Consider the following 22,940-nt stretch of genomic DNA (forward strand, 5'->3'; position numbering starts at 1 on the left):
TGGTCAATAGAGAGCCATTTGGGATGCAGCCCATCCCTGTCGAATACACAGTGATAAAATGAAAAAGAGATTGATTGAAGTTCAGCCTTTCTTACGCATGGATATTCTCTGCATTTGTTTCCTGCAGAGTGCAATCGAATCACTTTTTGGCGCCTCCATGACGGGAATAGCCTATTCCCTGTTTGCTGGCCAGCCACTCACCATATTGGGCAGCACAGGGCCTGTGCTGGTGTTTGAGAAGATATTGTACAAATTCTGCAAGTAAGTTTGAATAAAATACTGTAGTTATTTAAGCAATAAGGCCCGAGGAGGTGTGGTATATGGCCAATATACCACTGCTAAGGGCTGTTCTTAGGCACGACGCAATGCTAAGTGCCAGGATACAGCCCTTGGCCGTGGTATATTGGACATACATCACAAAACCCTGAGGTGCCTTATTGCTATTATAAACTGGTTACCAACGTAATTAGAGTAGTAAAAAGAAATGTTTTGTCATACCCGTGGTATACGGTCTGATATACCACGGCTGTCAGCAAATCAGCATTTAGGGCTCGAACCATGCAGTTTATACAATTCTATAACACCCATGTGATTAATCATCTATCTAGCCCACTGCTCTAAGGCCATTTCTGTATCTGTACCCACATCTCGGATAATCTGTGATTAGATTGTATGATGATCTTCTGTCCTTATAACAATAGCAATATAGAATGACCGGATGCAATATACACTCTTAGAAAACAAAGGTGCTATCTAGAACCTAAAATGGTTCTTCCGCTGTCCCCAAAGGAGAACCCTTTGAAGAACCCTTATTGTTTCCAGGTAAAACCCTTTTGGGTTCCATGAGGGTTCTACCTGGAACCAAAAAGGTTTCTCCAATGGGGACAGCCAAAGAACCCTTTTGGGAAAAAAAAATTCTAAGAGTGTACTGCCAAAATACATTACATTTACATTTACGTCATTTAGCAGACGCTCTTATCCAGAGCGACTTACAGTTAGTGAATACATATTTTTTTTTAATATACTGGCCCCCCGTGGGAAACGAACCCACAACCCTGGCGTTGCAAACGCCATGCTCTATCAACTGAGCTACATCCCTGCCGGCCATTCCCTCGCCTACCCTGGACGACGCTGGGCCAATTGTGCGCCGCCCATGAGTCTCCCGGTCGCGGCCGGCTGCGACAGAGCCTGGATATACATGGATAATTTAATGTCCTATACTGCTTTAAAGAGTATTAAAATACCATTGTTATAATGACGACCTCAGATTCAGTATATTCTGCAGATAGATAGATATACAGGTAACTGCCAATATAAAGGAAACACCAACATAAAGTGTTTTGATAGGGCATTGGGACACCAGGAGCCAGAACAGCTTCAATGGACCTTGGCATAGATTCTTCAAGTGTCTGGAACTCTATTGGAGGGATGTGACACCATTCTTCCATGAGAAATTCCATCATTTGGTCTCAGGCACCGCTCCAGAATCTCCCATGTGTTCAATTGGGTTGAGATCTGGTGACTGAGTTTTCATGCTCATCAAACCATTCAGTGACCACTCATGCCCTGTCGATGGGGGCATTGACATCCTATGGGGGCATAGCCATGGTAGCCAAAATAATGGCATGCCCAGCATATCCCTAAGCATGATGGGATGTTAATTGCTTAATGAACTCAGGATCCACACCTGTGTGGAAGCACCTGCTTTTAATATAATTTGTATCCCTCATTTACTCAAGTGTTTCCTTTATTCTGGCAGTTATCTGTAGATAGTGGATAAAATATCCCACAGATGTTGTCATATAATGTATGCTGCAGTACAGTGAGGTTTTAACTCTCTCCTCAGGGAGTATGGATTATCCTACCTCTCACTGAGAACCTGTATAGGGCTGTGGACAGCATTCCTCTGCCTGGTCCTAGTGGCCACAGACGCTAGCTCCCTGGTCTGTTACATCACACGCTTCACAGAGGAGGCCTTCGCCTCGCTCATCTGCATCATCTTCATCTACGAGGCCTTGGAGAAGCTCATCCACCTGGGGGAACACTACCCCATCAACATGAACAACAACCTGGACAAACTCACACAGTACTCGTACGTTTGCACTCACTCCATTGAAAGTGCCTTTTAATCCAGAACTAGGCTAAATCGGTTCCTTAGAGTTCTGAACGAAAGTCATATCTTTAATTTGAGATGATTGTGATCAGTGAGGGATTTAATGGTGAAGTGTTCCACTGTTTCTATAGGTGTTCATGTGTTGAACCTCCAGATCCAAGCAATGCCACCGTACAGTACTGGGAGCAGAGCAACATCACTGCTTCGGAGATCTACTGGGAGGCACTCGAGGTTAAGGTACCGTATAAGAGTGTCTAGTTAAATCTGTGGAATCTATGGAAAGGATCAAGCAAAATTCAGAGAAGGAGTTATTCTGGGTCAGGTCTCGTGTTCTGAGAAAACCCCCCTGGCCATATAGTACATAAAGGACAACAATTTGTTGTTTAATAAACGGAATTAGAGAGCAAAAACAGGTGTTCCCCACAAAGTGGCATACTCTCCCAGATGGAGCTGGTCCTGTGCAGAAGATTAAGGACATGTGGTTGACTGGATTATTCTGGATTACCCCATGCCAAATCACCATAAAAGCATATTTGTATTATTCATTTTCCTTTTCGTGGACAAGGATGCTCTTAACCCAAGGCCCTCTTAACCAAAGGATTTAGTAATTGACAGCAATGTCATGCACCGTTAATTCCACTTGTAGTAGCGCAGACCAATCACCCTCCTCTACCTGTTGTTGCAGGACTGCATAGAGAAAAGAGGGGAGTTTGTGGGCAGCGCCTGTGGCCCTCACGGACCCTATATTCCAGATGTTCTCTTCTGGTCCGTCGTTCTCTTCTTCTCCACTGTCTTCATGTCAGCTTTCCTAAAGGAGTTCAAGTTCAGCCGTTACTTCCCCACCAAGGTAAGGCAGCAGACCCAGATCCTACTGTAATCCCATTGGTTTGTATCTATTATGTGTTTGTAGACTGCAGACAGGCTTTCTGTCATTCTGCTGAGGTTTATGGTGCAGTGGAGCACTCTAGTGGTCATATGTGAGTACTGTCTGATTATGGTAGTTCAAAGCTAATTAATAATAAAATAGAGTTTTTAATTAAGAAAAGAGTCGCGCCTCCACTTTGTATTTTGTATTCTATTATGATTTAAGGCATAACCCATTGTTTGGGCAAGGAACCCCCCTTTTTTCTGACTAGTGGCCCATGTGAGAATTGAATCCACAACCATTGTGCTCAGCGTTTGAGTGCCCTGTGCAATCTGTGATTGATATTAAACAATGATATAGATGGTTCCTGTACTAAGACCAGACAGTTGACATGCACCCCTCTCTTGCACAGTTGAGAGCTGTCATCAGTGACTTTGCTGTGTTCATCACCATCTTTACCATGGTACTGGTGGACTATGCCTTAGGGGTCCCATCACCAAAACTAAAAGTCCCCAGTGTGTTTAAGGTGAGCTATATAACAAAGTATTACAAGATGATTATACATTTTTACTCAAAATACTGTACACCATGGACATGTGCCATGCTATGTAGATGCAATATTTACCAATAATCCAAATCCTTGCAGCCGACCAGAGATGACCGTGGTTGGTTGATCAGCCCATTAGGCGGCAACCCTTGGTGGACCACCATCGTAACAGTGATCCCTGCTCTGCTCTGCACTATCCTCATCTTCATGGACCAACAGATCACCGCTGTCATCATCAACAGGAAGGAGCACAAACTAAAGGTAGTGTAGGATACTGTAATGGCTCAGCTCAGCTCATTGTAAGTCGCTCTGGAAAAGAGCGTCTGCTAAATGACGTAAATGTAAATGTAAATATGCGAGGCTTTGTTCACCATAACCTGAATGTCCCCTTTTTAGTTGGCTTTGATTTGGTGCATGTGTAGTTGATTGTGAAATATTGGAAAGCGTCCAGTACTGGTTGATATGGACTGGAAAAGTCCCTTTCAGAAGTATTTTTCTACTTGGGGAATTAGTTAACATTTTGACAATAATTTCCTGAACTATTATAAAATGTTGACGATCCGGAATATTGAGTAGTGTATTCTCAGTTGTACTGTATTGTGTTTCCCTCCCCACAGAAAGGCTGTGGGTACCATCTGGACCTGTTCGTGGTGGGTCTCATGCTGGGGGTGTGCTCCATCATGGGCCTGCCCTGGTTCGTGGCTGCTACCGTTCTCTCCATCTCCCACGTCAACAGTCTGAAGCTGGAGTCAGAGTGCTCTGCCCCCGGGGAACAGCCCAAGTTCCTGGGCATCCGCGAGCAGCGCTTCACCGGCCTCATGATCTTCCTACTCATGGGCTGCTCGGTGTTCATGACATCTGTGCTCAAGGTCAGATAGCTTCTCTGAGGACATATTGTGTTGGCTCTAAATGTGTTCCTATTGCAGTGTGATAGAAGTGTCTCTCATGCACACGCTGTATTTATTTTGCACCCAGTGTATTAGTCTGCAGTGCCTCAAAGTATACTCAAATATTTTCCACTACGTTTTGTAGAGTTGAATCACACTTTTTCAACCATTTCCTGGTTGATGCTTCTATGACTGAATCATAATATAATTGCTCTTGTCCCTTTAGTACATTCCCATGCCTGTGTTGTATGGCGTATTCCTGTACATGGGAGCATCTTCGCTCAGAGGAATACAGGTAGGAGATCACTAAACACACTAAGATGCAGTTTCTGTACAGTACATTACATTCTCAGTCAACATTGACTTGTAAGGTGCAGGGCCTTGGTCGAGTGGATAACACTCTCGGCACAAGTGACATACACTGAGTTTACAAAACATTAAGGACACCTGATCTTTCCATGACAGACTGACCAGATGAATCCAGGTGAAAGCTATGATCCCTTATTGATTTCACTTGTTAAATTCACTTCAGATGAAGGGGAGGAGACAGGTTAAAGAAGGATGTTTAAGCCTTGAGACAATTGAGACATGGATTGTGTATGTGTGCCATTCAGATGGTGAATGGACAAGACAATGGTAGTATGGTAGTAGGTGCCAGGCACACCGGTTTGTGTCAAGAACTGCAATGCTGCTGTGTTTTTCACTCTCAACAGAAGCTGTTAAGAAGCCTTTTGGACCTAGACTTGGCGCTCCGGTACCGCTTGCCGTGTGGTAGCACAGAGAACAGTCTATGACTAGGGTGGCTGGAGTCTTTTTTAGTGCCTTCCTCTGACAATGCCTGGTATAAAGGTCCTGGATGGCAGGAAGCTTGGCCCCAGTGATGTACTGGGCCATACGCACTACCCTCTGTAGCGCCTTGCGGTCGGAGGCCGAGAAGTTGCCATACCAGGCGGTGATGCAACCAGTCAGGATGCTCTTGATAGTGCAGTTGTATAACTTTTTGAGGATCTGGGGACCCATTCCAAATATGTTCAGTCTCCTGAGGGGGAATAGGCGTTGTCGTGCCCTCTTCATGACTGTCTTGGTGTGTTTGGACCATGATAGTTTGTTGGTGATGTGGACACCAAGGAACTTGAAGCTCTCAACCTGCTCCCCTACATGTGAGAATGGGGGCGTGCTCTGCCCTCCTTTTCCTGTAGTCCATGATCATCTCCTTTGTCTTGATCAGGTTGAGGGAGAGGTTGTTGTCCTGGCACCACGCTGCCAGGTCTCTGACCTCCGTATAGGCTGTCTCATCGTTGTCGGTGATCAGGCCCAGCCAACTTGACACAACTGCGGGAAGCATTGGAGTCAACTTGGGCCAGGATCCCTGTTGAACGCTTTCGACACCTTGTAGAGTCCATGCCCCGAGGAATTTAGGCTGTTTTGTAGGCAAAAAGGGGCAGTGTTTTGTACACTCAGTGTATATGCCTTCACACCAGAGACCAGGGTTCAATTCCTATCTCCACCCTTCCTCCTAAATCTCCCTCCTTACTCTCACCCCATCTGTTTCTGTGCATGTCTGAATAAAGCATGAAATGTACTTTAATAAACAAACATAGGCTTGTAAGGCTAAGTCCTAGCACACTTGACCTACATCTAAAGCTAAGTTCACAAAGACCATCTGAGAACATTAAGACTCCTCTCAACACAGTACAGCAACACAGAAACCGGAATACAATGGTCCTGAGGTTGTAATGTAATCCATTGTTCTATTGCTCATCAGTTATTTGACCGTCTGAAGCTGTTTGGCATGCCAGCCAAGCACCAGCCTGACTTCATCTACCTGAGACACGTTCCCCTGAGGAAGGTCCATCTCTTCACCATCATCCAGCTCAGCTGCCTGGTCATGCTCTGGGTCATCAAGACCTCCAATTATGCCATTGTCTTCCCCATGATGGTTAGCAAACATCTTTCTCCCTTTAAGTCTCATACAGTAGATTCATCTGAATGGGTTTACATGCCAAATATGCCAAGGCAATCCATTGTCTTAAGTTATACATTATGAAGCCTAGATGCCTTGATGCTCTACAGAAACAGGAGATAGGCTCCTGCCCTATGGCTGGGACAAAGATTGCTTCTGCAGATGATTCTGTCTGTATAGTAATGTAGAGTTTGTGTTCCTTGCAGGTGTTGGCTCTGGTGTTCATTAGGAAGCTGATGGATTGCTTCTTCACCAAGAGAGAGATGAGCTGGCTGGATGATCTAATGCCAGAGAGTAAGAAGAAGAAACTGGAGGATGCTGAAGAAGAGGTATGAAACAGTGGAGGCTGCTGAGGGGAGGGACAGCTCATAATAATGGCTGGAACGGAGCCAATGGAATGTCATCAAACACATAGAAACCATGTGTTTGATTTATTTGATACCATTCCAGTAATTCTGCTCCAGCCATTACCACGAGCCCATCCTCCCCAATTAAGGTGGCACCAACCTCCTGTGGTATGAAAATAGCATCAAGGAAGATTAGCCCTTTGGTGGGCTAAAATAAACCCTAAAAATCAATACATGACACTGATATGCCATATATCAGTAGATCATTTTTACTTGAGATATGTAACTTCTGTTGTAATGGTTCATCTCTGCGTTTGTTTTAACAAATATATTACATACAGTACTAGATATCACTAGTTAACAAGTTCCTGTTGATTTTCTTATTCCTAAGGAGGAGGAGCAAAGTATTTTGGGAGAGGAAGATGGAGTAGTGCAAGTACCATTAGAAGGATATCAAAAGTAAGTTATCAGCCATTGTGAGTGAAAAAAATATTAATAGAATCACACTTCATGCGTCATTGGTAGTAAAATAGTTAACTGATTGATGTGAATTATTATGCATGATTATGTCTTGTTTTTTTAGGAGTGAATCCGCACTCAACATCACTGATGAAATGTTGAAAGGCTCTTTTGGAAACACGTGGAATGTCAACTCTGACAACTCTAAAAAAGAGCTAGACTCAAAAAGGTATTGAATTGCCTCAGTCATGTTCATCCAAAATCAACACATTGAAGTTGAAAACCTCTCTTCAAATTTGTATTCTGTCAGTCTGTATAAAAATTTATGAATATGAATCCGAATTTAAGATACATGCATGTAACTCAAACATTCTTGCTAATTTCCCCATGGCATCAGTTCATTTAGAATATCTCAAGTTAGGATTCCTCGTCAAGTGTATTTGTGTTATAACCCATTAAAGAAACGAAAAACATCTATGTACCATTGAATTCATTTACCAAGTTTAATGTTCATATAAAGGATTTTTAGGATATTGATACTGTATGTCATTGCTACTGTAAACAAACATTTTGATTTTATTTATCTACATTCAATGTAGAAAGGGGTTGCCATTACATTTTAGAGCTGATGAGTTGTTCCCTTTCTTGACTGTATTTTCCCATTCCATCTCTATCATTAGCTCCCTTATATCCTCCTAGATGCTGAATCCCCCAAAGGTAAGAGTCTGATCCCTGTGCCCTTGCTTGCTCATCCTTAGTCTGTTTGGTGACCATCACTTAAAATTAAAATTAAAATAAATAATGGGTTTCTCTTTGCATGATATGAGGCAGGACAGAAAAATGTCACATTTTTCAATTTACCATTTGGTTGAAACTAGATGCTGCTTATTCTGCATTCTACAAATTGTCATGGCAACTACATTATACTTTTTTTAGTTCATCAACACTGAGAGAGCACAGCTCTTTGGAACTCTGTAATGACTGCCGATGTTAGGCAAAGATAAACATTTTGGATGCTAAATCCATTACCTTTCCACTGCTTGGAATATAAACCCAGCATATAACAGGCAGTGAAGAGTAAACATAAACTCAGTTTAAAGTGACATGACTGAGACAGCAAGGATGTCAAGTGCATATAGGAGCCATCTCTGAATGATGCTACTGTATCAATCAGTCTCTGCTAGCATGCCAATCATCCTTTGACTGTGTGCCTCAGCCAGTGGCTGTAAAAGGCAGGTTGGCCAGGAGCGCCTCAGCATACTAGCTGCAGGTGACTTTGTATTCGTACATCTCTCCTGAAGAACTGCTCTTTCATGAACATTGTCTGAGGTATTGCCCTTCTGACCCCACACCTCTCAGCTGCCTGGAACATACCGTACAATATTATATATGTGAGTGGATTAGCATGTGGTTACTAAAGCATATTAACTATGAACCTAATGTTAATGTAAAGCCCCTCCCAACTAAGTTGATAATACATTTGGGGGCAGTTTCCCGGACACTGATTAAGCCTAGTCCTGGACTAAAAAGCATTCTCAATGGAGAATCTTCATTGTTGGAGCTGGACAGCTGATAGGGATAAGCTACGTTCTGAAGCTGTATACTTGAAAGCACTAACAGCCAGTGTTTATACCCACAGCTTATCCAAGAACAGTGGAAGGAAACAGAAGAAGAGGAGAAAGATGCAGAAGGGCTGCTTCGAACAGGGAGACAAGTTTATGACGTTTCCCCCTTCACTGTGTTTTAAATAAATCAATATTGTGTGCCACAGTTTACCATTCCTTTATGTTTTGTCTTCTAAATCTTTGTGTGTTCAAAAGCGTAAAACAGTATTTTTTAGTTGATGTGTCCAAAACTGCTTAAACCTAAAGAAATGTAAGCCTCTTTTATTTTTATTTTTTTGTGTTTTTAAATGGCAATTAATACCAGCAAGATATAGGAGAGGTTAGTTTCAATGTATGTGAAAGCAAAAGGAATGTTTGTGTCGAGGATGAATCTGTCACATTAAGAAACTATTTTCAAGTTGTTTGTTTTTGAATTTATTGTGTGTATTTTGTATGTTTTTGTATTTTTTCAGTATCATAATATTACAGTTGTTTGAAATTGATAAATTATCCAACTAGATAAACAATCAATTTAAAGTTTGTACAATACTGCAGTTAAAGACTATGAACGGAAGTATATATATACATATATCATTGATGAATTAATCTATCTATAGGCAAAGTCAAAATGTGCGTTACGCATGAAGTTTTAATTAATTAACTATTATAAAATATACTGCATCTGCTTGAATTTCAAAATGCTATAAATGCAAAGAAAATCTACAGTATCTGTGTTTGAGCATTCCATTTTTTGCATTATGATTTCAGCTTTTTGCAATAGCCTTTAAGCTTTGAATATTGTTGAAATGTATTACTACCAGTAAGGAGATTAGTTGAAAATAGTTTTTTAAAATATTATTTATGGTTGGAAATGTGTTCAAGCATTGCATTGAGCATCTGATTAGTAAAAAGCCTGACTTAAGTTGTAGAATACTGTTACGCATATCAATTGATAGTATTGAAACAATTTTAAAGAAGAAATTAAAATCCTGGCTTTAGTTTAAATCATCATATTTATTTTCATAGTCATACTGCCAAAGTTTAAATAGTTGCAGTTATTGCAGTATATCAATATTTTCAAGCTGCAAAGTACATGCTTACATGTCATTTTATGTTTGTTGTTTGTCAGGGGCCATCGTGTGTGCCCAGGAAGGATTGTCCACTCAATAACTAAAGATGAAGCTGAACTAATACTTGAAGGTGTCTGCTAAAGGGCAACATACATGGCTATAGAAACAATTGCAATAGCACTTTTTCTAGAAGGAGAAAATGTATAGTATATTTATTGTTATAACATTTTTGAAACTATTTCCTTTGTACAATAACAACAATGAATTTGTTCACATATAATTAGCTATGCCGATTTATCTATAATACATACCTGTTGCTTCATTTTAAATTATTAGTATCTGCAAAATATTTTAAAATCTCTTGTTGAACATTTCTACTACTACTCGTTACTAATTTTACTTAGCTCGGAATTAATTAGTTTAAATAGTCACTCAATCAGTTTTGTTTGTGGCAGAAATCATTGTAAGGAAACATGGAACTGCAAAACAATAAGTTGTTATTGGTCTTTGGAGCTGATGTATTACTGTTTATGATGTATCTTGTATATGTACATTTACTATGAAAGTATAAACCTCAAACGTAATAAATGTATTTGAACATGTTTCTTTTCCCCGTCAATATTACTGCATGCTGTTTGGAATGTCTGATGTGGGCTTGACACTTCAAAAAATGTCCCCAAAAATAACCTTAATTCTCCTTTTGAGACAGTTTCTAGATTCACTTTGTAAGCTTTGACTTATGAGAAAGCCAAGGCATGTGCAAATTCTAGTGAATAACGGCAGTGAGGGTATGCTTTGAGTTCAAGTTGACCAGTCAACCGTATACACTAGGTCAGGTCACTTACACTGTAGGTGAGAGTGTTTGACAGCAATCCGCTCAACTGAGTCTTCCGCTACACTCACAGCCACACCTGCCTTGTGAGCATGAGGTTGGATAAAGATAAAGTACACATGCTGAAGTCATTCAGTGCAGGAACTCAATTTGCCTGGAGGTAATACAATACAGTGAGGGAAAAAATTATTTGATCCCCTGCTGATTTTGTACGTTTGCCCACTGACAAATAAATTATCAGTCTATAATTTTAATGGTAGGTTTATTTGAACAGTGAGAGACAGAATAACAAAACAAAAATCCAGAAAAACACATGTAAAAAATGTTATAAATTGATCTGCATTTTAGTGAGGTAAGTCCCGGCGACAGAGACGGCATGGCAGAAGAGGCGAAGAAACTAGCAATCTATGCCGCGGTGGATAACCATGTTCAGAACAACCAGGTAGTTGGAGTGGGCAGTGGATCCACCATCGTGTATGCTGTAGACAGACTAGCGGAGAGAGTTCGTCAAGAGAAGCTCAACATAGTGTGTGTCCCCACCTCCTTCCAGGCTCGTCAGTTAATTCTGCAGCGTGGTCTAACCCTGTCTGATCTGGATAGAAACCCTGAGCTGGACGTGGCCATTGACGGGGCAGACGAGGTGGATGCAGCTCTCACACTCATCAAAGGAGGAGGAGGCTGTCTGACTCAGGAGAAGATCGTAGCCGGCTGTGCCAAACACTTCATCGTAATTGCTGACTTTAGGAAGGACTCCTCGGCCCTGGGCCAGCAGTGGAAGAAGGGTGTTCCTATAGAAGTGATCCCTATGGCCTACACCCCCGTCTCCAGGGCTATAGCCAAGCGTTTCGGAGGGGAGGCAGTGCTCCGCATGGCCATCAGTAAAGCTGGTCCGGTGGTAACAGACAACAGTAACTTCCTTCTGGACTGGAAGTTTGAACACACTCACAACTGGAAGGAGGTTAATACAGCTATAAAGATGATACCAGGTGTGGTAGAGACAGGTCTGTTTGTGGGGATGACAGAGAGGGTATACTTTGGGATGGAGGATGGTAGTGTTCGTATCAGAGACCCCCCAGTCAACTGACCAGAGCCCTGCTCCAGCACCACCTGGAACCAACCACCATCAACCATCTCATCTCAACCATGACTGTAAGTCGCTTTGGATAAAAGCGTCTGCTAAATGGCATATTATTTTATTATTATTATAACCACAAGTGCCCTAATATTCTATCTCTGCCTGATCTGACGGACTCCGACTGTGATTGGTGTAAAAATAGTCACCTGTAATTTTTCCTCACACAGACACAACGTCACCTCAACATCTGTCTCTCATCATGACATGTACGGACCCAAATGGCACTACCTTTGACCAAGGCATATAGACCCATGGGGCTCTGGTCAAAAGGAGTGTAGTATGTAGGGATTAGGGTGCCATTTGGGACTGTCTTAAATAATGTCACTGTCATAAACGTCCAACCTGCATTGACTCACTGTGGCTGTAGCTAAAACTGCATTGACTCACTGTGGTCGTAGCTAAACCTGCATTGACTCACTGTGGCCATAGCTAAACCTGCATTGACTCACTGTGGCTGTAGCTAAACCTGCATTGACTCACTGTGGTCGTAGCTAAACCTGCATTCAATCAATTTTATTTTATATAGCCCTTCGTACATCAGCTAATATCTCGAAGTGCTGTACAGAAACCCAGCCTAAAACCCCAAACAGCTAGTAATGCAGGTGTAGAAGCACGGTGGCTAGGAAAAACTCCCTAGAAAGGCCAAAACCTAGGAAGAAACCTAGAGAGGAACCAGGCTATGAGGGGTGGCCAGTCCTCTTCTGGCTGTGCCGGGTGGAGATTATAACAGAACCATGCCAAGATGTTCAAAAATGTTCATAAGTGACAAGCATGGTCAAATAATAATCAGGAATAAATCTCAGTTGGCTTTTCATAGCCGATCATTAAGAGTTGAAAACAGCAGGTCTGGGACAGGTAGGGGTTCCATAACCGCAGGCAGAACAGTTGAAACTGGAATAGCAGCAAGGCCAGGCGGACTGGGGACAGCAAGGAGTCACCACGGCCGGTAGTCCCGACGTATGGTCCTAGGGCTCAGGTCTCTCAGTTGGCTTTTCATAGCCGATCATTAAGAGTTGAAAACAGCAGGTCTGGGACAGGTAGGGGTTTCGTAACCGCAGGCAGAACAGTTGAAACTGGAATAGCAGCAAGGCCAGGCGGACTGGGGACAGCAAGGTGTCAGCATGCCCGGTAGTCCTGACGTATGGTCCTAGGGCTCAGGTTCTCAGAGAGAAAGAGAGAACGAGAGAATTAGAGAGAGCATACTTAAATTCACACAGGACACTGGATAAGACAGGAGAAGTACTCCAGGTATAACCAACTAACCCCAGCCCCCCGACACATAAACTACTGCAGCATAAATACTGGAGGCTGAGACAGGAGCGGTCCGGAGACACTGTGGCCCCATCCGAAGAAACCCCGGACAGGGCCAAACAGGAAGGATATAACCCCACCCACTCTGCCAAAGCACAGCCCCCGCACCACTAGAGGGATATCCTCAACCACCAACTTACAATCCTGAGACAAGGCCGAGTATAGCCCACAGAGGTCTCCACCACAGCACAAACCAAGGGGGGGCGCCAACCCAGACAGGAAGATCACGTCAGTAACTCAACCCACTCAAGTGACGCACCCCTCCTAGGGACGGCATGAAAGAGCACCAGCAAGCCAGTGACTCAGCCCCTGTAACAGGGTTAGAGGCAGAGAACCCCAGTGGAGAGAGGGGAACCGGCCTGGCAGAGACAGCAAGGGCTGTTCGTTGCTCCAGAGCCTTTCCGTTCACCTTCACACTCCTGGGCCAGACTACACTCAATCATATGACCTACTGAAGAGATAAGTCTTCAGTAAAGACTTAAAGGTTGAGACCGAGTCTGCATCTCTCACATGGGTAGGCAGACTGTTCCATAAAAATGGAGATCTATAGGAGAAAGCCCTGCCTCCCGCTGTTTGCTTAGAAATTCTAGGGACAATTAGGAGGCCTGCGTCTTGTGACCGTAGCGTACGTATTGGTATGTACGGCAGGACCAACTCGGAAAGATAGGTAGGAGCAAGCCCATGTAACGCTTTATAGGTTAACAGTAAAACCTTGAAATCAGCCCTTGCCTTAACAGGAAGCCAGTGTAGGGAAGCTAGCACTGGAGTAATATGATCAAATTTCTTGGTTCTAGTCAGGATTCTAGCAGCCGTATTTAGCACTAACTGAAGTTTATTTAGTGCTTTATCCGGGTAGCCGGAAAGTAGAGCATTGCAGTAGTCTAACCTAGAAGTAACAAATGCATGGATTAATTTTTCTGCATCATTTTTGGACAGAAAATTTCTGATTTTTGCAATGTTACGTAGATGGAAAAAAGCTGTCCTTGAAACAGTCTTGATATGTTCGTCAAAAGAGAGATCAGGGTCAAGAGTAACGCCGAGGTCCTTCACAGTTTTATTTGAGACGACTTTACAACCATCAAGATGAATTGTCAGATTTAACAGAAGATCTCTTTGTTTCTTGGGACCTAGAACAAGCATCTCTGTTTTGTCCGAGTTTAAAAGTAGAAAGTTTTCAGCCATCCACTTCCTTATGTCTGAAACACAGGCTTCTAGCGAGGGCAATTTTGAGGCTTCACCATGTTTCATTGAAATGTACAGCTGTGTGTCATCCGCATAGCAGTGAAAGTTAACATTATGTTTTCGAATAACATCCCCAAGAGGTAAAATATATAGTGAAAACAATAGTGGTCCTAAAACGGAACCTTGAGGAACACCGAAATGTACAGTTGATTTGTCGGAGGACAGACCATTCACAGAGACAAACTGATATCTTTCCGACAGGTAAGATCTAAACCAGGCCAGAACTTGTCCGTGTAGACCAATTTGGGTTTCCAGTCTCTCCAAAAGAATGTGGTGATCGATGGTGTCAAAGGCAGCACTAAGGTCTAGTAGCACGAGGACAGATGCAGAGCCTCGGTCTGACGCCATTAAAAGGTCATTTACCACCTTCACAAGTGCAGTCTCAGTGCTATGATGGGGTCTAAAACCAGACTGAAGCATTTCGTATACATTGTTTGTCTTCAGAAAGGCAGTGAGTTGCTGCGCAACAGCTTTTTCTAAAATTTTTGAGAGGAATGGAAGATTCGATATAGGCCGATAGTTTTTTATATTTTCCGGGTCAAGGTTTGGCTTTTTCAAGAGAGGCTTTATCACTGCCACTTTTAGTGAGTTTGGTACACATCCGGTGGATAGACTCACTGTGGCCGTAGCTAAACCTGCATTGACTCACTGTGGCTGTAGTAGCTAACAGGGTGTAGTAACATCAGTCAGTGGTGTGTTTTCTATTCTCTTTAGATAAACAGCAATCAGAGAGCTCTGGTGGTGTTGAACAAACCAGTCTGACAGCAGTGATACAGTCCAAAGACTAAACCTCCTGAATCGTACCCTATCCCCTTTATAGCGCAATAGTTTTGACCCTATGGGGCACACTGACGCCAATGGTGCCATTTTGACCACTAGCTTGAACATCTGCTCTGTTTCTACTGAGAACTGTCTAACTGGTGTTGTCTGTGTGCCTGTCTGTCTCTAGTAGCCTGGTCCCAGATCTGTCTCTAGTAGCCTGGTCCCAGATCTGTCTCTAGTAGCCTGGTCCCAGATCTGTCTCTAGTAGCCTGGTCCAAGATCTGTCTATAGTAGCCTGGTCCCATATCTGTCTCTAGTAGCCTGGTCCCAGATCTGTCTCTAGTTGCCTGGTCCCAGATCTGTCTCTAGTTGCCTGGTCCCAGATCTGTCAAGCTAACAATGAGTGACGAGGAGTTGGTAGGATGGCCCAAACAGACTTGCTCTCAGGCTATGTCTCTGTTTGTCTAGTTGTTGCACATCGTTTCCGTTCATTGCTCAAGCCAGCCTTGTGGCATTCTCTTACCTAATACCAAAGTTGCAGGGCCTGGATTCACAAAACATTTCTTAAGGTTTTCAAAATCCAGACCCAAATGTCATCAGTTGTACTCAATGCATGGCTCACCTAGTCTCAACCTGCTTCAAAACAGCAGTAGAGGGGAAGTTGTGTGTGTGTGTGTGTGTGTGTGTGGGGGGGGGGGGGTCACTTAGCAGGATGTTACAGTTTAGGATGTTACAGTTTAGCACCAGCTCTATGTCTAACTATTTATACCTTTCAATGCCAATATGACTGTGATGACAATTTGTAAGTCGCTCTGGATAAGAGGGTCTGCTAAATCACGAAAATGTAAATGTAAATGTAAATAAGTATTTGACCCCCTCTCAATCAGAAAGATTTCTGGCTCCCAGGTGTCTTTTATACAGGTAACGAGCTGAGATTAGGAGCACACTCTTAAAGGGAATGCTCCTAATCTCAGTTTGTTACCTGTATAAAAGACACCTGTCCACAGAAGCAATCAATCAATCAGATTCCAAACTCTCCACCATGGCCAAGAACAAAGAGCTCTCCAAGGATGTCAGGGACAAGATTGTAGACCTACACAAGGCTGGAATGGGCTACAAGACCATCGCCAAGCAGCTTGGTGAGAAGGTGACAACAGTTGGTGCGATTATTCGCAAATGGAAGAAACACAAAATAACTGTCAATCTCCCTCGGCCTGGGGCTCCATGCAAGATCTCACCTCGTGGAGTTGCAATGATCATGAGAACGGTGAGGAATCAGCCCAGAACTACACGGGAGGATCTTGTCAATGATCTCAAGGCAGCTGGGACCATAGTCACCAAGAAAACAATTGGTAACACACTACGCCGTGAAGCCTCCCGAGTGGCGCAGTGGTCTAAGGCACTGCATCGCAGTGCTAGCTGTGCCACTAGAGATCCTGGTTTGAATCCAGGCTCTGTCATAGCAGGCCGCGACCGGGAGACCCATGGGGTGGTGTACAATTGGTCCAGGGTAGGGGAGGGAATGGCCGGCAGGGATGTAGCTCAGTTGGTAGAGCATGACGTTTGCAACGCCAGGGTTGTGGGTTCGATTCCCACGGGGGGTATGAAAAAAATAAAAAATAATGTATGCACTAACTGTAAGTCGCTCTGGATAATAGTGTCTGATAAATGACTTAAATGTAAATGTGAAATGACTGAAATCATGCAGCGCCCGCAAGGTCCCCCTGCTCAAGAAAGCACATATACAGGCCCGTCTGAAGTTTGCCAATGAACATCTGAATGATTCAGAGGAGAACTGGGTGAAAGTGTTGTGGTCAGATGAGACCAAAATTGAGCTCTTTGGCATTAACTCAACTCGCAGTATTTGGAGGAGGAGGAATGCTGCCTATGACCCCAAGAACACCATCCCCACTGTCAAACATGGAGGTGGAAACATTATGCTTTGGGGGTGTTTTTCTGCTAAGGGGACAGGACAACTTCACTGCATCAAAGGGACGATGGACGGCGCTATGTACAGTCAAATCTTGGGTGAGAACCTCCTTCCCTCAGCCAGGGCATTGAAAATGGGTCGTGGATGGGTATTCCAGCATGACAATGACCCAAAACACACGGCCAAGGCAACAAAGGAGTGGCTCAAGAAGAAGCACATGAAGGTCCTGGAGTGGCCTAGCCAGTCTCCAGACCTTAATCCCATAGAAAATCTGTGGAGGGAGCTGAAGGTTCGAGTTGCCAAACGTCAGCCTCGAAACCTTAATGACTTGGAGAAGATCTGCAAAGAGGAGTGGAACAAAATCCCTCCTGAGATGTGTGCAAACCTGGTGGCCAACTACAAGAAACGTCTGACCTCTGTGATTGCCAACAAGGGTTTTGCTAAGTCATGTTTTTCAGAGGGGTCAAATACTTATTTCCCTCATTAAAATGCAAATCAATTTATAACATTTTGACATGCGTTTTTCTGGATTTTGTTGTTGTTATTCTGTCTCTTACTGTTCAAATAAACCTACCATTCAAATGATAGACTGATCATGTCTTTGTCAGTGGGCAAACGTACAAATTCAGCAGGGGATCAAATACTCTTTTCCCTCACTGTATGACTTCACTTGAACATACTATACAGAACACAATGTCATCTTCATCTACACAAGTGACTTACTTACTTGATTACGACAAATACCCAGTATGACCCTTAGAGAATCGGAATATAAATAGAATTGAGTGGGCAGGCTTTAAAAAAAAAATTAACAGATGGTTTTTGATGCACTAGGTGACAGCTTAGAAAGGTATAGCATCCCAAAGCATGACATATATCTGGCTCATGTGACTAGTTTGTTTCCATGCCAGGAAGACCTAGGAAGTGATGCCTGATTGATCACTGATCCCTGCCAGGCTGCCAGGCTGTCATTGACATAGTATTGTCTATTGGTTTCCTCAAGTGTCCTTGCTGTCAGTGCTACATGGGGAAAATGTGTTATGATGCTAAATTAGCAGATGTGACACATCACGTCATTCCATTACCTGATTGTAACCCCTGGGTGTGTTTTCCCCTTGATGATATGGCTGTGCTCAAGACTGATTGATTTGGGTTCCACCTCCATGAACACAGGGTCTCTACTTGGACATGATGTCCTTGAAGAGTTACTCGTCAATTGACACAGGTTCTGTAATTATATATAATACAATTAAATGTATTATAAAAGTAAGGATTATATTTACACTGAACATAGTATTTCCACTTAATTTTTGTTTATGGGTTCATATTATTATGTATCTTTCTTGTAAGTGTTTAGATTTGGATATTTGAATAAAAATAATTATGGCAAGATTAATGATTTATATATATATATATACAGTACCAGTCAAAAGTACCACACCTACTTATTCAAGAGTTTTTCTCTATTTTTACTATTTTCTACATTGTATAATAACATCAAAACTATGAAATAACACATATGGAATCATGTAGTAAACAAAAAAAAGGGGGTATACAGAAGATAGCCCTATTTGCTAAAAGACCAAATCCATATTATGTCAAGAACAGCTCAAATAAGCAATGAGAAATGACAATCCATCATTACTTTAAGACATGAAGGTCAGTCAATACGGAAAATGTCAAGAACTTTTAAAGTTTCTTCAAGTAGAGTCGCAAAAACCATCAAGCGCTATATACATTTTACATTACATTTTAGTCATTTAGCAGACGCTCTTATCCAGAGCGACTTACAGTTAGTGAATACCAATTTTTTTTATATATACTGGCCCCCCATGGGAATTGAACCCACAACCCTGGCGTTGCAAACGCCATGCTCTATCAACTGAGCTACATCCCTGCCGGCCATTCCCTCCCCTACCCTGGACGACGCTGGGCCAATTGTGCACCGCCCATGAGTCTCCCGGTTGCGGCCGGCTGCGACAGAGCCTGGATTCGAACCAGGATCTCTAGTGGCACAGTTAGCACTGTGATGCAGTGCCTTAGACCACTGCGCCACTCAGGAGCTATCATGAAACTGGCTCTCATGAGGACCGCCACAGGAATGGAAGACCCAGAGTTACCTCTGCTGCAGAGGCTAAGTTCATTAGAGTTACCAGCCAAATAAATTGCATCCCAAATAAATGCTTCACAGAGTTCAAGTAATAGACACATCTCAACATCAACTGTTCAGAGGGGACTGTGTGAATCAGGCCTTCATGATCGAATTGCTGCAAAGAAACCACTACACTAAAGGACACCAATAAGAAGAAGAGACCTGCTCGGGCCAAGAAACACGAACAATGGACATTAGACTGGGGGAAATGTGTCCTTTGGTCTGGAGTCCAAATTTGAGATTTTTGGTTCAAACCGCAGTGTCTTTGTGAGACACGGTGTGGGTGAACGGTTGATCTCTGCATGTGTAGTTCCCACCGTAAAGCATGGAGGAGGAGGTGCTATGTTGTGGGGGTGGCTTTGCTGGTGACACTGTCTGTGATTTATTTAGAATTCAAGGCACACTTAACCAGCATGGCTACCACAGCATTCTGCAGCGATACGCCATCCCATCTGGTTTGGGCTTAGTGGGACTATCAATTGTTTTTCAACAGGACAATGACCCAAAACACACCTCCAGGCTGTGTAAGGGCTATTTTACCAAGAAGGAGAGTGATGGAGTGCTGCATTAGATGACCTGGCCTCCACAATCCCCCAACTGGTACTGTATATATATATACTGTATATATACTGAGCATACCAAACACTAGGAACACCTTCCTAAAATTGAGTTGCACCCCCCCCCCACCCCACCTCCCCTTTTGCCATCAGAACAGCCTCAGTTCGTGGACTCTACAAGGTGTCGAAAGCGTTCAACAGGGATGCTGGATGCTGGCCCATGTTGACTCCAATGCTTCCCACAGTTGTGTCAAGTTGGCTGGATGTCCTTTGGGTGGTGGACCATTCTTGATAAATACAGGAAAGCGTGAAAAACCCAGCAGCGTTGCAGTTCTTGACACAAACCGGTGCTCCTGCCACCTTCTACCATACCCCATTCACCCTCTGAATGGCACACATAAACAATCCATGTCTCAATTGTCTCAAGGCTTAAAAATCCTTATTTAACCTGTCTCCTCCCCTTCATCTACACTGATTTAAGTGGATTTAACAAGTGACATCAATAAGGGATCATAGCTTTCACCTGGATTCACCTGGTCAGTCTATGTCATGGAAAGAGCAGGTGTTCTTAACGTTTTGTATACTCAGTGTATATATCCACACTATGATGTTGGAATAATACTGTGAAATTGTGAAGATTATGATAATGCACTTTTAGTGTAAAAGTTCTTTGAAAAGACCGCCTGAAATTTCAGCCTGTTGTGGTGGGATGGAGTTTTGGCCTGCCTGGTGACATCACCAGGCGATAAATTAGTTAATAAATCAATAAGAAAGAGAGTTCCAAAACTCTCTGCCAATAACAGCTAGTTTACAGTTTCCCCCTCCTCACTCAGACCACTCCCAGACAATCCTCTCAAAATTAATATATATATATATATAATATATATATATAATATAATATAATATATATATATATGATAAATTGTTCTTTGCTAAGAAAATATTTTTGTTTCTTTTTGACAATTTTAAGTGAAAACAACCACAGTAAGGTACTTAATTGTTAGCCAGAAATGATTTGGTATTGAGCTAGAAAGGGCTGCATTGGACCTTTAAAACGTTTCTGCCCAAAATGTGCAAGGTACAGACTACAGATTTTGGGCCAGTTTTACCAACAGTTTGCACCTGTCATTTTTAGGAGAGTGAAAATAAATCTCACTCTTAGGCTACTCTTTAACCATAATATCTTGTTCCTCTCATTTTTTATCACTTTGAAAATCCTGCCCTTGATGTGTAAGTACAAAGTGAAGAATTTAGATAATACATTGTCACCATTTTCTGTTAACAATCAAAAACATCAGCAATTGACAGACAACATAATTTCTTGTCAGGGGATTTATTAGCATGACCAGAGGAAGGACGATACAGGTTATAAAACATGAAATGAAACAGGGGGGTCATTCTGGATGAGTTGCATTCTCTCTTGACTGCAGGGACATAAGACACTGGGACTCTGTGACTGAGTAGAGGAGCCCTACTCTCGTCTGCCTCGGCCATTCTTCAGCCAGGACACAAACTCCTTGGCTGCCTGGTCCTGCAGGTAGGAGCTCACGTCGCTCGTGTAGGTACCCTCTGCATGCCGTTTGATGGGACCACTGAAAACACATGGAGAGATTTTATAGTGTTGATAATAAGCAAATTGATTCACTGTGCATTGTTAAGCTGATGTAGTAAGGTTTTACTGAGCTGTAACTTATATATACAACCAAGATAATCACCAACATGCAGTAAATATATCCAGTATGTCATAAAAGTGTAGCAAAAGCTTATCTTCGGTTATAGCTCAGCAAAAACATTTGACATTTCACTCGACATCTCTTATTATAACTACTGCATTCATACAGTTTCAGTTTTAGCTGTCTCATATTGGAAGATGATCCACTGCATTGTGAAATGGAATGAGGAAGACCGACACCAGTAGGTGAAGAAGAAAGAGACACTCACCCACTTCTCTTGGAGTTCATCAGCCACTGGACAAAGTCTTGTGCTCGTCTCGACTCGAGATATTTACTGTAGTCGTTAGAGAATGTTCCCTCTGAATGTCTCTTCATGTTTGAAAGCTCCCTTGGCTCACTAAACATAGAGTCCTCTGTCAATAGGCTGCAAAAAGACAAGTCAGCAGTTACAGGATGCTGATTCACAGAGAGATAGAGAGAGAGAAAGCCTTAACCTGAATGGTGCAGAGTTAAGAAGTTGCTCCGAGTTCAAGGCTCTTACCTAGAGTTGTCCTCTGTGTCCTCCTGTGGGATCTGCCAGCTGCTCTGAACAATGATCAAGAGCAGAAGTCCAGCGAAAGAGTGGGTGCCTTTCATCTTTTGACCTCCTAGACATTAGCAGAGAAAAGAGGACAAGTTGTTTAAAATGTCAGCAATTTCAGCCAAACAGCATCACAATAGAAGATAATATAATTCAGAGAAAATTCCTAATGGGAAATATTTCAGCGGTTGAAAATGAGTATTAGGGGTTTGGTGCTGCTCACCTGTGTTCCCTCTGTTGAGTGTCGGTGAGAAAGGGGGAGTCTGTGCCTGGCTGCCTGCTGTGCGTTGGTAGATGTCTTCTGGCTTCTCTCTCTCTGTTTCCCTGGAGTTGCTTCATGGTCCCTTCTAGGTCTGGCCAGCCTTTATATAGTTGAGATGAGTGACTGTGTACTCAGGTGGCACCCTCCTCACAGACACAGCAGCACGTTCGTTACTCTCAATCCATTAGTCAGAACTCGACTCAATGCACTGGATACATTTGCAGTCCATCTTTGTTTAAAAGGAGATGTGGAAATGTCCAGAGGTAAAAGCTGTCACTTAGGTGTCGAAATCAAACATGATTTCATCCTGTCCAACAAATCCAAATACTTATATAACCGTCTACCATCTGTGTTCAGATAACCTGGTTTGCACTGCAGGGTCAGTGTTTGTGGAAGAGAATATGAAGTTAAAATGTAAAACACCTCTTTCCAGCATATAATAATATACCATTTAGCAGACGCTTTTATCCAAAGCGACATACAGTCATACGTGCATACATACATATATATATTTTTCTTTTGTGTATGGGTGGTCCCGGGGATCGAACCCACTACCTTGGCGTTACAAGCGCTGTGCTCTACCAGCTGAGCTACAGAGGACCACATATAACTAAGTACCTAAGTAGAATTTAGTGAATTATCTGCTTTT

The 22,940-nt window shown here is 42.8% G+C and overlaps 3 protein-coding genes across 5 annotated transcripts in view; 2 read left to right on the forward strand and 1 right to left on the reverse strand.

Annotated features, from left to right (window-relative positions):
- The window catches only part of LOC121536823 (sodium-driven chloride bicarbonate exchanger), a 47,210-nt gene extending 36,753 nt beyond the window's left edge, over positions 1-10,457 (forward strand). For 2 of the 3 annotated variants that reach the window (XM_041844400.2, XM_041844401.2), the window contains 13 exons: positions 128-261; positions 1,847-2,092; positions 2,245-2,350; positions 2,799-2,960; positions 3,391-3,504; positions 3,625-3,786; positions 4,143-4,394; positions 4,639-4,707; positions 6,178-6,351; positions 6,582-6,704; positions 7,114-7,181; positions 7,306-7,410; positions 8,821-10,457. In XM_041844400.2, the coding sequence (XP_041700334.1) occupies positions 128-261; positions 1,847-2,092; positions 2,245-2,350; positions 2,799-2,960; positions 3,391-3,504; positions 3,625-3,786; positions 4,143-4,394; positions 4,639-4,707; positions 6,178-6,351; positions 6,582-6,704; positions 7,114-7,181; positions 7,306-7,410; positions 8,821-8,932 (1,827 nt within the window). In that variant the 3' untranslated portion in view covers positions 8,933-10,457. Of the gene's footprint in view, positions 1-127; positions 262-1,846; positions 2,093-2,244; positions 2,351-2,798; positions 2,961-3,390; positions 3,505-3,624; positions 3,787-4,142; positions 4,395-4,638; positions 4,708-6,177; positions 6,352-6,581; positions 6,705-7,113; positions 7,182-7,305; positions 7,411-7,861; positions 7,899-8,820 lie in introns of all 3 variants that reach the window. The other variant, XM_041844402.2, reaches the window with a different exon arrangement.
- A 606-nt stretch (positions 10,458-11,063) lies between these two features.
- Positions 11,064-11,971, forward strand: LOC121536270 (ribose-5-phosphate isomerase-like). The gene is made up of 2 exons (XM_041843536.1): positions 11,064-11,829; positions 11,897-11,971. The coding sequence occupies exon 1, from the start codon at positions 11,064-11,066 to the stop codon at positions 11,769-11,771; it is 708 nt and encodes a 235-aa protein (XP_041699470.1). The 3' UTR covers positions 11,772-11,829; positions 11,897-11,971.
- A 9,135-nt stretch (positions 11,972-21,106) lies between these two features.
- On the reverse strand, positions 21,107-22,362 carry LOC121536269 (glucagon-1-like). Its single transcript, XM_041843535.1, has 4 exons — positions 22,253-22,362; positions 21,991-22,096; positions 21,718-21,873; positions 21,107-21,368 (listed from the first exon to the last, which is right to left on the reverse strand). The coding sequence occupies exons 2-4, from the start codon at positions 22,083-22,085 to the stop codon at positions 21,248-21,250; spliced, it is 372 nt and encodes a 123-aa protein (XP_041699469.1). The 5' UTR covers positions 22,086-22,096; positions 22,253-22,362; the 3' UTR covers positions 21,107-21,247.
- Positions 22,363-22,940: the final 578 nt, after the last annotated feature.

Source organism: Coregonus clupeaformis, chromosome 23 (genome assembly GCF_020615455.1).
Source record: "Coregonus clupeaformis isolate EN_2021a chromosome 23, ASM2061545v1, whole genome shotgun sequence".
Classification (NCBI taxonomy): domain Eukaryota; kingdom Metazoa; phylum Chordata; class Actinopteri; order Salmoniformes; family Salmonidae; genus Coregonus; species Coregonus clupeaformis.